General features: G+C 43.2%; 1 protein-coding gene across 13 annotated transcripts in view; it reads right to left on the bottom strand.

The window, feature by feature from the left end:
• Positions 1–18357, bottom strand: part of BMAL1 (basic helix-loop-helix ARNT like 1) — a 47901-nt gene that overhangs the window by 2436 nt on the left and 27108 nt on the right. For 6 of the 13 annotated variants that reach the window (XM_040068078.2, XM_040068077.2, XM_058420932.1 and 3 more), the window contains exons 4-16: positions 16601–16621; positions 15679–15717; positions 15288–15329; positions 14611–14768; positions 13121–13200; positions 12019–12111; positions 10915–11032; positions 8761–8910; positions 6839–7085; positions 3684–3790; positions 3189–3339; positions 2510–2598; positions 1577–1685 (exon numbers count right to left, since the gene is read on the bottom strand). In XM_040068078.2, coding sequence (XP_039924012.1) covers positions 1577–1685; positions 2510–2598; positions 3189–3339; positions 3684–3790; positions 6839–7085; positions 8761–8910; positions 10915–11032; positions 12019–12111; positions 13121–13200; positions 14611–14768; positions 15288–15329; positions 15679–15717; positions 16601–16621 — 1404 coding nt within the window. Of the gene's footprint in view, positions 1–949; positions 1296–1576; positions 1686–2509; positions 2599–3188; positions 3340–3683; positions 3791–6838; positions 7086–8760; positions 8911–10914; positions 11033–12018; positions 12112–13120; positions 13201–14610; positions 14769–15287; positions 15330–15678; positions 15718–16600; positions 16622–18357 lie in introns of those variants that run through there. The other 7 variants (XM_058420934.1, XM_058420935.1, XM_058420933.1 and 4 more) reach the window with 4 other exon arrangements.

Here is an 18357-nt window from a genome sequence, read left to right as displayed (position 1 = left end):
TTCATTTTTGTAATCTCCCTTTTTCACAATGTTCCTCACACTAGCAGGACAGCAATGCTGTTCTTTGCAGCCAGACCAACAGTCCTGTTGCAAATCCAGCCTGCCTGGTCTGCAAGCTTTACCTCCTCCCCGTTTTTTTCCTGGACAGCCTTGACAGAGTCAGAAGGAAAAAGTCCTGGCTGCTAAGGAAAGCCTCATTTTTGAGTATTTTCCTTCAATTTCCACCAGCTCAGAGTTCCAGCTGCCTCAGTCCCAGTAACCCAGACTCCTCCAGCGAGCTCCTGCTGCAGAAGTCCGGTTTGTAACTGCTCAAAGCCGCATTGTTCACTTCCATTTTCCACAGCCTGATCAAACATCGTTAATAATGAATAATGTATTGACTGTAGAACCAACAAATCTCCAGACTAAAGGGAGGAGGGGTAGTTACAGAGAAAAGCGATGGAAATGGGAATCTTCTCCTTGGCAGAGTTCCCCTGGGAAAGCTGAACAGAAGGCAGCTCTGGAAAATAGTAACAGCTGCTGAAAAAGGACTGGAACGGACCCAGGGTCCGAACTGCAATGCAAACAGGAGTGGTAACTGCACTACTACACTCACTTGGGCTAATTAAACGTTTTACAGCTACTAAAAGGGATGGTTAAGCTTCAAAGGATTGGCTTAGCCATGTCTTCTTCTTTTTCTCTTTTCCCTATTCCTACAGAGAGGAATGAAGCCTTAGGGATAGGTCTGCTGCTGCCTTAAGTGAGGATTGAGGGAGTCTCCTGCCTGCAGCAGGAATAAAACTGTGGGAAACAGACTGAGTGTGTTCCTGGACTGCAGCTCAGTCTGGTTAAATTGCTACCACTAAACACCTGCTGGGTGAGACCGCTTTTACAGGAAAGGGAACACAGTTCCCAAGAGGAAATCCGTGAGGAACAGGGATTTTTAGCCAACAGAAATGAAGTGGTACCCACTGAAAGCAGCTGCTCAGACAGGTGAGAACACAAGAAACAGCTGTGGATCCCCTTAGCGACCCTGTGCTTGAGCCAGCCCCACACCCTGAATGCCATGGGAAGGTCCCAGCACCGTGTCCTTGCTCCAAGAGCTGCAGGGGAACTGCACAAGCTCATCATGCACATCTAACAGCTCCAAAAGCATCTGAGTGAATGGACTGCACGAAAACAAACATCGCTGTTCTGGCACACAGTCAACAGCTTTGGCATTTTGAGGTTGTGCCACTCACAGCCTCAAGTCTCTGGGAAAAGAACAGTCTGGAATGGATTTGTTTCTAGGTAGCTGCTCTTTTTAACTCCTGTTTCTGGTAAACAGCCCATCATCATCACCATTGCAAAAAAAAAAAAAAAAAAAAAGACCGGTATCAGTCTTTTGCAACAGGAAGCTGGAAGGCTGCAACTTCATGCTTTCCCTGTGGGGGCTGACTGCCTCAGGGAAGCTGAACAGGAATTTGTAGCTGTCTGAGAAATACAGTTGGATCATTCCTTATTCAGCCTGAATAAATTGTTCTTTCAGAGGAAATTAAGGAAGTCTAACTCCTCTTAAAGAACAGTAATAAAACAACTTCACACCGTTTTCTCTCACCTGTGAATCTCCATGATTTCTTCAGCAATCATCCTCCCTATTTTACCTGCCCCGGCTCTTGTTCCACCTGGAATTCCAGGCACAGTAGGATGGGTCCTTTTAGGGCCACCTGAAATGAGCAGAAATTTTCAGGTCAGAGAAAAGCTTGCACACCTTCTCCACGGGGCAATTGTGTTCAGGCTTTGAGCAGCTGCAGGACCTCCTGAGCTGGATTTATTGACACTCCCACCAACTGCTGAATGCCTTCAAATGGATGAAAAGCTCTGGCTTGCACTGAGCTGTGCTGGGTCTCAGATGTCCCTCTGTGCCAGCAGGGACAGAACAGATCCCAACTCTTTTAGAATCTGGCTGTTCTCTTTCAGAATGGAGCATCTGGGGCTACCTCTTGTCCAGAGCTGCTACAGAATGCCCTCGTCACACCTGCCCTACTCTGTGCTCTCCTCCAAACATGTTTGTTCTCTGCTTTGTGCGAGGAACTTGCCAGTGCATATTCCATTCAATACAAATATTGGGATAAACCCAAGGTACCTGGTGGCTGCAAATAAAGCCCCTGTAGGTAACTGCAGGAGTCTAAAAGCGGAGGGAGAAGCGAGGTCTGACCAGTTAGGAGCTGCTACAGCAATGTGATTTCACACTTGCACAGCACTTGGGAGGTTGTCGGGAAGGAGCCTGATATACTCCAAGCAGAGAAAAGCCCCCACTGAGAAGGCAGGAAAGGCCTCAGCATCGCTCATCCAGAGTGGATGATTGCCTGCTTCTGGAAGTGCATATTTAACAACAGCAACCCTCAGCAGGTGCGGCTCAGACCCAGAGCTAAACCGTATTTTCCTTAGGATATTGAGGAATCTCAGTGCAGGAGGGCAGCAAATGTGTGCAGGGCAGCATGAGCTGCTCCCAAGGCACGGCCAGTGATTCCCTGAGCACAGGAGTTACCTTCCCCAGCCTGGAGCACGCTGTCCATGCTGTGTGGGGACGCTGCCAGCTGCGGAAAGGCCGCGTCCCCGCTGTCCAGGACCGTGGTGCTGTGGAGTGCAAGGATTACAAAAATCAGCGAGAGAAAAAAACCCCTACAGGGAGAAAACTCAATCAGTGGTTAAACCCCAAGTCATGCAGCCAGTTTCAGCATGGAATGCATCAGGGTTTCAGCAGTGTGTGAGTCAGTGTCACCCCTGTGAGCGACACCAGGGCTGGATAAACAACAGAAATCGACCACCCTGTTCCACCTCAAAGTGTGCAGTGCAGGACCCCAGCTGCTTCTCTCACTCCTCTACAGCAATTATTCTGCTGAGAAATCACCTCGCAAGAAAGGAAAAGGGGGGGGGGGTGAAAATTCCTGCCAAAGCAAAGAAACGCACATCCCTGAAATTCCTACAAAGACCAAATCCCAGCTTTTCCCAAAGAAAGAAAATATTTCTATTTTCTGCAAACTCGAACAACCAGAAATTAAATTACTGCAATTGTTAAACCAAAGCCCCTCTCCCCGGGGTGTTATCTGGAGAAGACACCCATTGTCATGCAAAAGGTGTGCACACATTTAGGTCAAATCTCACAGGAGAAAAGGGCAAAGCAAGGGAATGCATCCCCAGGCAGCTGCTGAGGGAAAAGCACTTACGAAACCACTGTGTTTGTGGAGACAATGTATTCTACTTCTTTGGTCCAAGGGTTCATGAAACTGAACCAGCGACTCCGCAACGTAATAAAAGAGCCATCTTTTATTTTAAACTTGTAGCAGTTAGTTGTAATTTTTTCTCTTGTCTGCAAAACTGAAGACAAGCAGAAGGCAAGTCATTTGTGTCAAGCAGGCGCCACAACATAAATAGAGCCCTTGTCAGGGAAAACCCAGGTAATTCCTCCCCACATCCCTCAAGAAAAATGCTATTCCTCCCTCATCCCCCCTCACCCATCCTGAATCTCAAAAATTCCCTACAAATCCATGCAAGTCTAAGATAATCACAGTGCTTGGCACATACAGCACGTTGCTCTTGACTAAAGCATTTGCAAACAGCAATACCCAAATCTTTTCAAGTCTGTTTGGTTCCCTTAGTACACAACAACTGTTCCCAATACTTTGAACAAATTTTCTTCCCTGAATTATTAATAACAGTACCTTGTCTGTGACATTCTGCAAGATGTGCTATATCGTCTTGATGAAAATATTCGTAACACGAAGTACCTAGAAGTTCCTGGGGTAAGTATGCCAGGATGGCTGTTGCCCTGGGGAAGGGAGGGAGAGGAAGAAAATAAAGAGAAAGAAAGAAAGAAAGAAAAAAATCTTTTCAAGTTGAAGTATTAGTCAGAGATTCCTAAAGCTCACACCGATGCTGGGTAAGGCTCAAGTAACGCGGAAAGGAATTTTTCGGCTTAGGAGGTAAAAAAAATTCCTTAAGAATACTATTTTTAATTCTCAGGTAATTAAAAAAAGTACTTAACACCCAGAGCCCTCAGGTATTACATTTGACCTACCATCCCCAGAGGGGATGTAAGACTTTCTAAATTGCTTTGAAGATTTGCTGTAATTTGGGGAATTTAAGCCCGAAAAACGCTGCCTTGTAGCAGCCACAAGGTAACACGAAGCTTTCTGCATCAAGTGCCACTGCAAAACAGATATCAAAGGTTTGGAGAACTCAAGAGTGGGACAGAACACCACCACACCAAACTCAACTTGGGTTTTGTATATTTCTAGAAGAAAATTACTGAGGGAGAAGTGACAGTTCCTTGAAGAAACTGAAATGAGTGTCACAGTTCCAAACTATTCTGATGCAAATGAAACATGAATGGCAATAAGGAGCAAACCTAGGTAGATCAACACTTCTTCTGCAATCTCAAAAAAACCCAAACAAAATAGTATAAAGTGTAGAAATTGGTACATATTAATAATTATAAATAAGAACAGAAGGCAAAAAGCTTAAGCACAAAATCTAGTATTTCAATGCAGGGCGTTTTTGTATGTTTCCAGTCACACCAAGAGAATTCAGCACCAGCTGAGGACACCTCGAGTCCTCCTTGACAGGGAGATTGAAGCCCTCAGCCTTGGAGAAGGAAACAAGAATTCAAACTGACTTTTGTCTGGTGAGCCTTGTCCCAGGACACCTAAAACTCCAAGAAAACTCACCAAAGCAATGTCTAAGAGAACTGCAAAACCCAAGTCAAGCTTATTCCAGTATTTTCCCAAGAACTTTAGTAATCAATGCTTTTAGCAGCACTGCTGTGGTGGGATACCCCACACAGATGGGGAATAGCCAGCATGAGCAGCAAGAGGTAATTTGTCAAGCCTTCTCTTCTCACAGCAGGATGAATAGGTGCTGTGGGAAGGAGAATCTGCACCAAATTACAGCCCTCAATAGGCCGGGTGAATTCAATACCTGACCACGTTCTATTATGCAAGGAAGGAAATTGTTTGTGTCCTTCTGGAATTTCATCCTGTATTTACTTTTTTCCTCAGCTCGCTTCTCTGCCTCAACAAGGCAGCTCTGAACCCTGAAGCTGTATCTGATGACATCTGCATAGATAATAAACTTAATTTTACTCTCAAATTCACCATGCAAACCAATTAGGAGTCCTAAATAAATAGGAGGAGAGATGATCCTCTTTAAAACTCTGCTCTGGTGTAGCTGCCATCTCAACAGTGAATTGTTAAGCAGTTCCCAGGCTGTGGCAGCTAATTGGTACCTAATCCATAGCTGTGCTTCTCCAGGGACCATGCAATCCATGAGGACAGGAAGGGTCACGGGGAAGTGTTTAGGAAGTGTTTCTTCCTTGACTTCCTTGGACAAATGACAAATGAACAGTGCAAGTTCTGCATGAACAAAACAACCTGACTTGGAAATAAATTGTTTTCAACTTTTACAGGTGCCTAAATATTCTCCAAGAGAAGCAAGGACCATAGGATGTCAACCTCAGGCCTACAGATGAGGTTTTCTTCTGAAGAAATTCCCTTTCAAAGAGCACTTTGAAATAGCATAGACATCCCAAGGACTGTAAACAGCTGGAAAGCTCTTCAATTAAAGCATATGTGTTTAAATCCAATGGGTCAACATTTTCTGAGTCTCATTATTTTAGAAATGCCTCTAAACTACACAGCAGGGGAATATGTCTGATCTTTTGGAAATAAAACTTGTCTAATAAACAAGTTAGAATGGCATTTTCTGAGCAACAGAAAGTTACGAATGCTACCACAGCTCCCAGAGTGAGCACGAGCACTGAGCACTGAGGAGTTGGTATTTTCAAAAGCTTTCTATCAAATTAAAACCAAAAACACCCAACCTAACCAAAACCCACAAACCCAGCCACCCCCAAACAGATAGCTAACATTAAAAAAAATATATATTCTCTCTACTGCACTTCCTCCCATGACTGTCCTCTACTTCCTCTCCAAGGTCACTAAAGATCAGCTGAGTCTCCCCTGAAAGCAATTCCAGCAGGCAGGTTCTGTCAGAGTCTGGGCTTCTCTGTGTCTCAAGCAGCTGAGCCAAAGCCACAGGGATCCTGGAGCAGCCTCATCTGGGCAGTCTCAACCCTTCTTGACAGGGAAGGGAACCAAGCAACCCCTCTCCAACCCACTCAGCGTAACCTCCCCATGAACATCCTTCAACCTCCTGCTTTTCCCTCGATGATCCAGTAATTTTCAAGGAAGATTCGGGTCATATGTGCCTGCTACTGAAGAAAATTCAAGCCATTTCTTTTGGAAAAGGAAAGAATTAGCCTTTTATAGATAACAAATGGATGCTTGAAAGCAGATACCACAGGGGCACAAGTTCTCAAACCGTTTCCAAGAGATAACCCTGATGAAAAGCTTTCCTTCTTACAAACACAAAGGGTCACAGAGAGAAGCATTAATCCAGCAGAACGTGTCCTAGTAAACAGTTATGTAAGTGTACATGCTAGCAAAGCCTAACCCAGCCCCTGCAGTCCTTTAACTGCGTGGTGCTTGCAGGAGGTTTCAAGTAACGGAGGGAGCAATTAGGGTGCAGTTTCAAAACATTTTCTTCTGTGGATCACACACATACACAACCCCCCACAACAAACTGGCAGAAATGATCCCACAGTTTTGGACGTTTGGGGGATTTTTTTTTTTTTTAATTTAATCAGTCCTACTGAATCAATGTGTTAGTAACAGCTTTGAGCTCCGCCTCAAAAGCCAGCCCGGCTCGCAGTAAAAAAAAAGCTAAAAAGGGCAGCGATTTCTTTTCCCAGCGGTGCTTACACTGCTGCAAGGACAGCTGTCCGCGAGGCTGTGCTGGAAGCTGTCAGGGGAACGCTCACCTCTGATCTACAAAGACGAATTTGCCGTCGATGGCGTGCCGGGACACGTATTCCGTGGGCTTCACGCGGATCTCGCCGTTGGCCGGCTGCGGCACCACGTGGGGATGGAGCCTCCCGATGGCAACGAGGCAGCTTAAATTGCAGCCCTCGTTATCTGGCTCGTTATCTTCATCCAGGCCCATCTTTGTGGGAGGCCAGCTTTTTAAGTAGCCTGTGCTGTGAATAGTGCAGAAGCTTTTGCGGTCTGCTGCGGAAAGAGAACAAAAAAAAAAAACAAAACAAAAAAAACCAAAACCAACAAAACCCAAGAAAGCAGTTAGGTCGTGGATACAGCTTTGGAGAACTTCAACTCAGGTCTGCTAATAATGCATCTCCCCTCTTGTGCAGGAAGTTTGGGATACTCTTCACTAAGGAGGGGCTGGGGGTGTTCAGCCTGGAGAAAAGGAGGCTCGGGGAGATCTCATCACTCTCTAGAACTGCCTGACAGGAGAGGGGAGCCAGGTGGGGATCGGCCTCTTCTCACAGGGAACAGTGACAGGATGAGAGCACACGGCCTCAAGCTGCATCGGGGGGGGGTTCAGGTTGGACATCAGGAAGAATTTCTTCACAGAAAGCATTGTTAAGCATTGGAAGGGGCCATCCCTGGAGGTGCTCACGAAGTGACACAGCACCCAGTGCCACAGTCTGGATGACAGGGGGATGTTTGGTCAAGGGCTGGGACTCAATTATTATCTTGGAAACCTTTTCCAGCCTTGATGACTCTGTGATTCCAAGGGATTTTTCAGCACTCCTGCTGTAATGCAGCTAATCTGAGATAATCCAATAAACAATTTATCTTGGCAAAACCACTGTTTATGCTGAAACATCACATAGCTCAGATCAAGGTTGCTTTCGGTAATTTTGAGGAGAAATTGCATCACATTTTATTATTTCTGCAAAGGAGGTAAATAACCCAAAGGAATGTATGAAAAAATTAGTAGATTAGTAAATAAGAGGCCTCTTCCATCTTAACCTGAGGCTCCTACAAACCCCATGTTTGGCAGAACACACACTATCTGGGGTGTACAGCTGTACGCAGGGGTGAAGAAGATTTGCAATGGCCAGTAGAAGTCAGTATCCAAAATAATTCCTATTCTTCAACACTGAGCAGGCCTAAAAACTCGAAGGAAGATGACTTTCATAGGGAGGTGAAGTAAAAGGTTTATGCCAACTACACAAACTTCCTGCCAACTACACTGCTTCCTCAGCAGTGAGCACAACGGCAGGAACCAAGGCTGAAGAATACACCGAATTTGCCTCTGTTCTCTTGCTGCTTGTCTTTTCCCTTTAACTAACACCAAATGTATTATTCACAGTACTCATTTGGGCTAAATATATATTCCAATGTGCCTAGAATAATAGCCTGCAGAGGAGAAAACATTACCAACACCGCTAATGCTACGAGCAGATATTCCAGGTGTAGAAATGCCATGTTTCCAGTACTCAGAATGTACCAAACCCAGAGAAGAACTTAGAATTACACTAGTTTTTTTTGTGGTGGACATCCACCCACACATCACTGGGCAAATATGGAGCAGAGAACAAGGAACAACTCCCCTTTACTGGAGACATTGGCCAGGTGGTCAAGACTGAATGTGATCTGACCGATGTCTGAGGATGATGCAGTAACCCCCAGAACTGCTGGCACAAACTGCCTGGGAAAGTTTCAAGAAAGCGGAGCGGAGAATTTGCCTTTAAATGCTCATACAGATGTGTAAGAGGTACTGGAGGGGAGTGAGGGGGAGCTTGAAGAATTAACAGACCTAGACATAGTTCAGAATCTTAGTAAGAAATATCAATAAACGTAAAAAATTTGGCCACCGCAAACGAGCAGTATTAAAAAAAAATCCCGACAGCCTTGGCAATAAAAGCATGATGGTTACCTTTCTTCTTTGAGCAGGTTGAAGGGAAATCCTTGTCTTCTACCTTGACAGAGGGCCTGTTGCACTTCATCCTGCAGAAGAAGGAGCGCCGTGCTCCGGAGCAGAGCCGCGAGGGCCCGGGCGTGATGTCCGTCTTGACCGGGAGCCCGGCTGCGGAGGGAGGGTCAGGTGCAGAGTGAACCACGCACACCACACCCCATAAACCCCACCCCACAGTGCTTCAGCCTCACTGGGCCTTGCATCTCCTGCTTTTGAGGTTTTGGTGTGTGTGACTGTGCAGCTGACCAGACCAACACTGCAACTTCTGACTCCGCTCTCTGCTGCTAGAGAACTCTGAGGCGAGCTCGAGAACACGGGGTTCTGAGTGCAAGGATCAGCAAGAGATTGGACAAATCCACACAAGGCCTGTAATAAACACTGTGATTTCTCTGAACTGATTGAAAACAGAGGGATTACCTCTCCATAACCAGAGCAGAACTCCATACACAGTCACTCAGGAGGCTGCTGACCCCTCAGGACTGGCACTTTTCTATCACAACACCCTCCCAGAAAACACGTGTGCACATAGAGCAGAAGAGCCCCAATGACACTCCAGGGAGAGAAGGAAGGAAAAAAAGTAGCAGGGACCCACACAGGAACTGCAAATCCCCAAGACCTCCAGTTATGCCTCAGAAGACTCTCTTACCTTGCAGAAATAAGTGCACATGGACATGTCCTAGCAACAAATCCTGACCTTTAGCATAGTCTCACAGGGGATTCTTTTCTGGGGGAAAACTAACCTAAACAAAACATTCCCTCTGGTACCACCAGGGCTCCGGGAAGACAAGGAATGCTTTCACAGCGTGCATCAGGAGCACAGGTATCAGCAAGGCCTGATGGAGATTGAAATCACACGGCAGCCTTTCCACAGCCTGCCATCCAACCATGTCTGCACGGGGATGTGTAAAATCAAGCACCTGTCAACACGAACAAAAACTTCTCGGGCCTTGGGGGCTTTTAACCTAAGGAGGAAGACAGCAATTCCAGTATTTTAGTGGGAAGTGTGCCTCCCTTACAATTCCACTGGAGTGAGGTGATCTCCAGGAGGTCGGGCTGCCCTGCACCACATGCCCTCCAAACTGCTGCACCGTGGTGTGAGTACAAGCTGTGCTGAGTTACTCATGCCAAGACAAAAATAAAGACGTGCATACATCCCCATACTCTTCACCAGTATGAGTTCTTGAAATTCTACCAATCCGTCTATCATAGCAGATGGGAAGACTGTAATTCATAGTATTTATTTTTGCCCTAACTTTCTCAGAGGCATACAAAAAAACCAAAAAAACAGGAGGCAGCACTGGATATTCATGCTTGACAACCGGTGAAACCAGGAGCCAGAAAAAACTTCAGCTGATTCTGCCGAAGCCTCCGGGGTCCCTGCCCTCGAATGATCTCTCTCAGCTTCAGTTTCTGAAGTTGAGCTGGTGGCTTCTGTGAGCTGAGATCCAGGAGATTTCTGCTCCTGACAAGCATGAGACTTAATGACCTGGGAATCTGCAGTTGTAAGATACCACCTTCCACTTAAGCGGTGCAGACTCCTGTTATGAGAGGGAATTAAACACCCACTCACCCCAAAAGCAGCAGAGATACAGAACTACTTTAAAATACCAGAGTGGAGCAGAGCTAAGAGACATGGCAGGAAATTATTCCAGAGTTAAAAACCTTCTGAGAGAAAGGCTGGGTCATTGATGGCAGTGGTAGTAAGCAATAAATAAGCAGATAAATAAAATGAATCCTCTATCTTGGCTGACAGCTAAAGACTACAAAGATAATACTGAGTGTATTCTGACCATTTAGAATGATGGATTAGAATAAAGGCTTCATACGTTCTAATGGAAAAAGTTAAAATTTTGATGCCTGGAAGAGAGAGCACAGCTCACAGGTGAAGCCAGTTCCAGTAATGCCTCTGTGCCACAGCGCATGCCAAACCCAACAGCTTCCAGGCACCTGTTCCACACTTATTTTTTTTCCCTTTGTTTCTTCCTGCCTTTAAGCTACAACTGGGCACGAGACAATCCAGACAGCCTCCCCCCCACAGCCCCAGTTCTGACATGAGGCAAAGCCCCAGCAGCAGTAACTCTAGATGACATTTGTTCCAAAGGTGGTAACACTCACTTTTTGCATCTATGAGTCTTTCTCGTGGCGCAGTGTCAGAAGAAGAGAGCTGCTCCTTCACTTTGGCAATGTCTTTAGGATGGAGATAATCAAATAAACTTTGACCAATCAAATCATTCTGTAGAGATTGAACATTCAGTCAAAAAGTAAAATAATGGCTCAGTATATTTTCTTCGTTTTAGCATCCAGTATGAACAATCCTTTTACATGTAGGTGTAACCAAGGAATACAAAATATCCAGATCCAGCCTCATTGCAGGGGGTTTGGACTGGATGACCTTTAAAGGGTCCCTTCCAAACAAATGATTTTATGATTCTATGATTTGATTGAAGGTTTTCTTTGTGCATTGAAGTTATCACTACATTACACAGTCATTTCTGTCATCATTTCCAGTAAGAGTTTTGCAGAACTGGCACGCTCAATTCCCCCCCACCAAATATTCTGGTTTCTACTCAGTCTTACTTCTTCTACCACACATTTGAATGAAAAAAAATCCTTACTGCAAATATTCTCTTTCATTATTTATGTATTAATAGGTATTTAGTATATACCTAACTAAAGACTGGCTGAGGAAAACTTTTGAAGCTGATACAGGTTTTAAATTGGATGAGGAGCCCAGATGACAGAAAGAATGAAGATAATTTACACAATACACGGTCCAAGTTAAGCCTTATGTTGAGCATATATTAAAAACCTGGCTTTGGTAAAACTGCTTTCCAGTTTCCATCAGCAAGCATGCAAGCAAAACCAGAACAGATAGAGAGAAAGCAAAGTTGAAAAATCCATGTGAAGCTCCTCGAAGAACCCCAGACTGATGTTTCAATATTTGCTTACACTCCCAATTAGGTAATGCTTTTGCAAGCCTGAGGGTAAATCCTTGAGCAGAATGCATCAATCAGTGAATTAAATTTAGTTCCTTTTCACCTCCTTGCTTTGAATGGAAACCAGAAGCAATCTTCTCTAATGACTTGGCAGAGAAAAGCTCTCTCTCTTTGCAACACCTCTCAGCTTTCCCATACCTACCCCCCAGATAAAGACATAACCATCAAAGAGCTCTCAAATCTTTTAAGACTTGATGGAAAAGAATAAAATGGAAAAGAATACCTGACTGTAGTTGAGGATCTTGAAGACAGATTCTGAAACAAACAGTATCTTTCCTCTGTCACAGCCCACAACAAAAAGAAATCCATCTGCTGCCTAATTGGGGGTGGGGGGGAGGAAAAGTCAAATCCCAAGTTATACATCCTCATTGCATCGTTGTAACCTTTAAAAACATTTTGTGTACAGCAGAATTTCTACACTAGGAGAGCTGTCTTAACATTTAGAGGTAACTGAGTCAACAGGAAAAATATGAAATTACAATGAGGGGTTGGTTGGTTTTTTTTTGCATCTGCAAACATTTTTGGCATCATTCTGGGCATTGTGCCCAAAATGTAAAATAACTTTCATGAGAAGAAAGAACCCATGTCTTGTCCAATAATATTATGATTATGTTTAATAATGCCTTCAAATTAAAGTGTTATTTTAACTGTACTTAAAAAAAGCTCCTCTTTTAGAAACCAGCCATAACCTGGATATTTATTTCTGTGCCTGGAGGCAACTAATTCCTGTTTGCAAAGTACTGTCTTTCAGTCACACACAGGCATGCAGGAATAGGGCCCAATTATGTTATCTGGAGAAATGAAATTCTGCATATGCTGCATCTGGACACTGCAGTGCTTCACCAATTGCACAGCCACTAGAAGAGCTTAACACCTGACTGATGAGATGAGCTCTCCACACTATATAAGCAGTATAAGAGCAGGTAGCAGAACATACTAAGTCATGTTACATCAGTGAACTCAATAAAAAGGTCTCCATTGTATCATTGTACACTGAAAACCATGGCAGGGTAACCCAGGGCAGCAGGTCTCCAAGAAAACTATTAATGTGATTTTCAGACATTTGATTTTGGTTTGCAAATGTAATAACCGAAGAGGCTGATGGTTCCCATCTAAACTCTCCTCTTCAGTCTTTCTGCTTAAATTAAGAAATGCTAGTCATCATTAAACTCACTGACTCTGTGAAGCAGTCTCCAGATTTCTTAATTATCCTCCATAATCAAAACATTTTTAAGCTGAGATACAAGGCAATAAAACACCGGCGGTGCGCTTCGGGAGAGCTATAGTCAGATATTAATATCTCTTAATTAAAAGTTGGAACATACCCTGAGAATAAGATGTTTTAATTCATCATCTGATAGAAAAGCAGGCTTGTAGTTTGCTTCTGTATATGGGTTTGTAGCACCTAAAGAAAACAAACAAACAATTCCCACATAACCAACATCACACACTTAAATGAGCAGTTTTCCTTTGGCTCCTTCTTAGACTGTTCATTGCAGGAATTCTTTAAAATGAACTTTTTTGGGTTTGTTCTACTATCAACATGAACTCTGGTGGTATGAACTTAAAAAAGGATGTAGCTGTTTTTGCTCAGACACGAGCACTACTTTAGGTAGAAATGCAAATTAAATGTCTCTGAGATATAAAAGCATTCCTTGACATATTTTTGAACCCAAAGGCGGTCCTTGATTTAAGGCCTAGTCTCAGAATTAAAAATTATAAAAATAAGATATTAAAGAATAAAAACATTCAAACTATTTCTTCTCCTTATAACTCAGTAAAATACGATAAGCTCATGTAAACAAATCACGACTTAAGAATTTACAAGTCAATTCTCTCATTCCAAGCCAAAGATAAAACCCAGCACTAGAATGACATCATCTTACAATGCCAAAACCCCAAAACTGGCAACAAATGAGGCAGCTATTTATTAAGGAGTAATTCTTCTCATTCTATTCCCTTCACTAAGGCAGAGGAGAGACAAATTAGTAACCACTGAAGTGTTATGAAGTATTAACCTCATCAAATGACAGTGGCAGGAAAGTTAAGCCTTTCAAAACCACGAGGTTAAATATGACTGAAGGCACCAGCTCTCCTAGAAACGAGAACAATCACCAGGATTTTTTTTACCGTTAGCTGCATCCCTTTTTTTTCCCTTAGTGGTGCACTTCTTGAAGGCTTAAGCTTTTAACATCAGCACCAATTGTACCCAAGCACTGATTCACTCAGAGGAAGCTTTAGGAACACACAGCGATTTCTCACCACCTCAACCCTCCCAAAGCTGTGTGTTTCCCTTCAAGTGCTTGCAACAGAAACTGGTCAAAAAGACCGGAACTGAGTTTTCAAACTACTCTCTATTCTTTCACACAGAGCTAAAGGCACAAACACAAAACCTTAGAAGTCCTGTGGGAATATCATACCTAAAATCTAACCCCTCTGTCCAACAACTTGGTGCATTGCCTGCTCAGAGCAGCGCTCAGTACTGCACCAGAATTAACCGTGCACTGCCCTCCAGCCCTTTGTTCCCTCTCCCCACCTGCCCCAGCTGCCTCGGTGCCGTGGAATCTGGCAGCAGTGATCAATAGGTCAGACGATGGAAAATTATTCTTTTCTCATCCCCAAGTTCTCCCCAGTCACATCAGGGTATTTAGAGGACCACGAACTAGGTAAGCTGTGAACGAACACCGAGCATCAGAAGCTAAGAAAAGGGGAGGAGTCCTCCCCAAACGAATTAACTTCCTCCTTTTTTGGCAGAAAAAAGGAGAGAAAAAGCGTGGCTTTCGGGGAAACGCCCCTGCAGCCCCAGGCGACTCACCACGAAGTGTTTTCATGTGCTGGACAGCCATCCTGAGCACGGTGAGCTTGTCCAGCTTGCGGGACATGGCGTTGCACGTGGGCACCAGCGAGGCCAGCTCGTCTATGAAACTGTTCATCTTATCCCTGCGCCTCTTCTCGATCTGGCTGTGAGCCTCCCTGCACACACACACACAGCAGGGCAGCGTGAAGCACACGGCTCCTCGGGGTGAGGGAGCTACCCTGTCATCCCTGTGCCAAGGACAGCCGACACTCCTCACACGTGTGACGGTATTTGTGTAGAGGATGGTTACAAAGCAGCAGGAAGGGCTGCAGCACAGAAGCTGCCGGCCCGCCAGCAAACACACCCAAGCCTTGGTCAGGTTTATATTTCCCCGTGTTAAAATTCACCGCTAACACTCTCACAACCCGCTATCGAGTCTGCAAGAAGAAAGATGATGAATGTGACACTACCAGAAACATACCTGGCAATGAACTGATTAAAACCAAGTTAATCAGCAAATTAGCTGTTTCACTCTACGCAAGCTTAATGAAAAATGCGAACAGCGCAAAGATGTGGAAAGATAAGGCAAAGTCAAAGCCAGAAAAAGGTATTTTAAGAAGAAACATACACAAATAATTAATAAATGGCAAAAAGCAAGAGACAATTCCTTTAAATGTATTTGTTTAGAGCATTACCTTGCATTTTTTATCCTGCCTTGTTGGTCTGCATACTCCAATCTGTGGAGAAATGGTATCACAAAGTTACAGCACTGAAAGCACTCAACCCATCTCTTTTACTGCATCTCACGTCCTACTGATCCTCATTAAGATTCGGGGTTTTTTTAGAATTTGAATGTTTATTTAACCTTTCTACAGCAAACATCAGTATCTATAACACTGCGCCTCAGACTTGGGGGTGTTTTAGCTTGTCTGTTCCATGTAGTTTAAACTAAGATTGTTCAGATTATTGCTTCATCCCAGCAAAGCAATAATTTGGGACCACAGTGGCACTGAGAACAGGCATCCACAGTCAGGATCCTGTGTCAGAGCTGTGGAACTGAGATTTCAGTGACTGTATCAACAGTACCTTCCATGTTGGTCATCTTTATCTGTATCCATACCTTCCCTGCAGAAACAGAACAAAGCAACACATCACAAATTCAGCAGGACTGGCAGAACTGTTATCCAACTACCATAAAGTCAAAATCAAGTATTCCTGCCATCTCTAGATCATAAATACAAAAATAGGAGTGTAAGAAAACAACAACCTGGAAGGACTGAGGAAGCTGTGAGGTTTTTGTAACATTAAAACATTTTCTTAAATTAGTTGTGTCTCCTTCAGAACTCACTAAATGGCACAGTTTGATGTGTTTGACAGTAAAACATGCTGCAGTTCAAAGATATCATCTGTCACAAAAATGTTTTTCAGTTAACTGGGGGGGGGGGAACCCAACTTTGTGCAGATGCCTGTATGCTCTATAGCTCAGTTTGCCTTACAGTAGTTGATTTTGGGGTAGAAAATGGAAATAACCTAAATTAACACCCCACTGGAGAGGGCCAAAAGCATGCAGAGAATAAAAGTCTGTGTGAAACTAACCAGGCACACTGGAAATTCGTACAACTTTCAGTGTGGATACATGGTTTGCTTTTGTTTCAACATGAAGAAAAGGAGAAAGGAGAGAAGCATGAAGAATAGAAATAATCCCCCTTATTACAATTAATATTGTAGCCACATGTGCTCAACTAAGCAGGAGAGGAGAGTGTAATTTTTCACAGCTGTACTTGGCTCAAAAAAAGCTAAATGCCCATGACTGCACACCTTTTTTTAGGCAAGATAATTAGGAAGAGAATGTTTTGATTTATGTAAATCTGTACAACTACGCTTAAGTGGATATTCCTAGGCCTGCTCATTCTGGTTTAATTTTAAGCCTGTAGAAGCCCAAGGCACAGAAAAAAAACACTGGGCATCTTTTTCAAGTGAAACCAATTACTAAAAAATTTATACTTACTCAAAAGGAAAGCCATCGAGTCTGAAAAGAAAGAAAAATAAAGTACACCATACATAGAAAATAAGAACAATGTCTTACATTTTCTGCTGAAATTCTCAAGCTAATTCATATTCTATTTGAAAGGAAAAGCACAGTGGAAACAGGACAATAGCACTGAGCATTTTCTAAAGAAACAAGCTTGTTCAAATTAATCTACTTTCTGAAAGAATAATTCTGCTTTTTAAGAAAAGAGAGCATAGTTCATTACACTTAACGTGAAAAACTAATAAAATAACTAACCTAAATTATGTTATGCAAATCATTGAGATACTGTTTCATCTTCAGAAAGGAAAGATCTGTGCTTTATGCGTGTTGTCCTTGTGGTTAGATAAATGGGATTTCAGAGGACTCTAAGGCCAGAGATAAAACATAAAAATAAAAATAAAGTATCCCAAGTTTCTCAGGTTTTGATTCTTGCCCAGCAGGACAGATGCACATTTTGCTTTAGTCTAAAGTCCCGAGCTGAACTTTATACAGACTTTATCATATCACAAGGAAATGAAACAGAATTTCTACATGCAAGCTAACTGCTGGCATCACTTCAAGACTGTAAAGTGACCTGAAATACCAGTGAGCTTTACCATGATAAGAGGCTATGTTTTATAAAAGCCTTATGAAAAAGTCTTCTCATCTCAGCCAACAACATACTAGCTGTTCCTGTTCAACACTGGACATGAGTCTTCTTAAAAATAAACATGGTAGCCTTTCATGTATTATTCACTGCACTCTTAGATCAATTATCTTTGTGATCAGTTTTAAAATAATCATAATAATAATGTAAATGTTTTCTTCATTCTCCCAGTCTGCACACCTGAGTTATTGTCTTAGCCACTGACTCCTGATGCTCACAATTTTCTGGGATGTTTGTGTGTAAAATCCCCCAGAAAGCAAAGCCTAGAAGAGGTACAAGCTAAGTTACTAATGCATCGGGGTAGTTCGTTTTCTCACCATGTAATATTTCAATTGAAAGCATTACTCCCAAGAAAAGAAATTTCCTGTTCATAGCCCTGTGCATGAAGTCTTGGACAACAGCATTTGAGCAGCCCTTGCTGAAGTGACAGCAATAAGCTGGGCAGGAATTTTCCTGGAGGAGTTGCAGCAGAAGGAACTAAAAAGCTGCTGTGGAGAGCTGAAAGAACAGCTGATGACTCCTCTTGCTTCTACTCAAGAGGTGAACCAAGAACCACCCTAAAACACTGAGTGGTTTATTTTAATGCCTCCCTTCTTCCCTGGCTTCACTGGTATGTAACGCATCAAACTAGACACTTGGAAAATGTATAAATATAATAAAATATTTATTATAGCTATAATAAAACCATTAACAGGTAGCAGAAGAAGAGTAGCATTTCTGAACATTTTCCCACACGTACACATACAAGGAGGGATCAAAGTAGCCTGCCTTAAATTCTGCTTTCCAAGGGGAACATTTAGTAGCCACCATTTACTTTGCAACACAAGATGAACTGTGGCATGACTACATAAGAAGTAGTGTATGAGTACAAAAGTAAACTTATTTTACTTAGGATTCAAGGAAACAGAGTTTTCACCCATTTTAAAAAATGCACACAAAGCCTAAAGGGCAGAATTATAACTTACAAGAACAATCTGTCTTTTGGAAAAGAGGACTTAAATAATGCTTCCTATCCAGAGGAATCAAAATGGAGAAATCCTACTAGAGAAGAGGAAGTTGGTAGGATTGAGGCTGTTCACTCAGTTTT

Source organism: Hirundo rustica, chromosome 6, assembly GCF_015227805.2.
Source record: "Hirundo rustica isolate bHirRus1 chromosome 6, bHirRus1.pri.v3, whole genome shotgun sequence".
Classification (NCBI taxonomy): Eukaryota; Metazoa; Chordata; class Aves; order Passeriformes; family Hirundinidae; genus Hirundo; species Hirundo rustica.
This window is presented reverse-complemented; position numbering and strand designations above follow the sequence as displayed.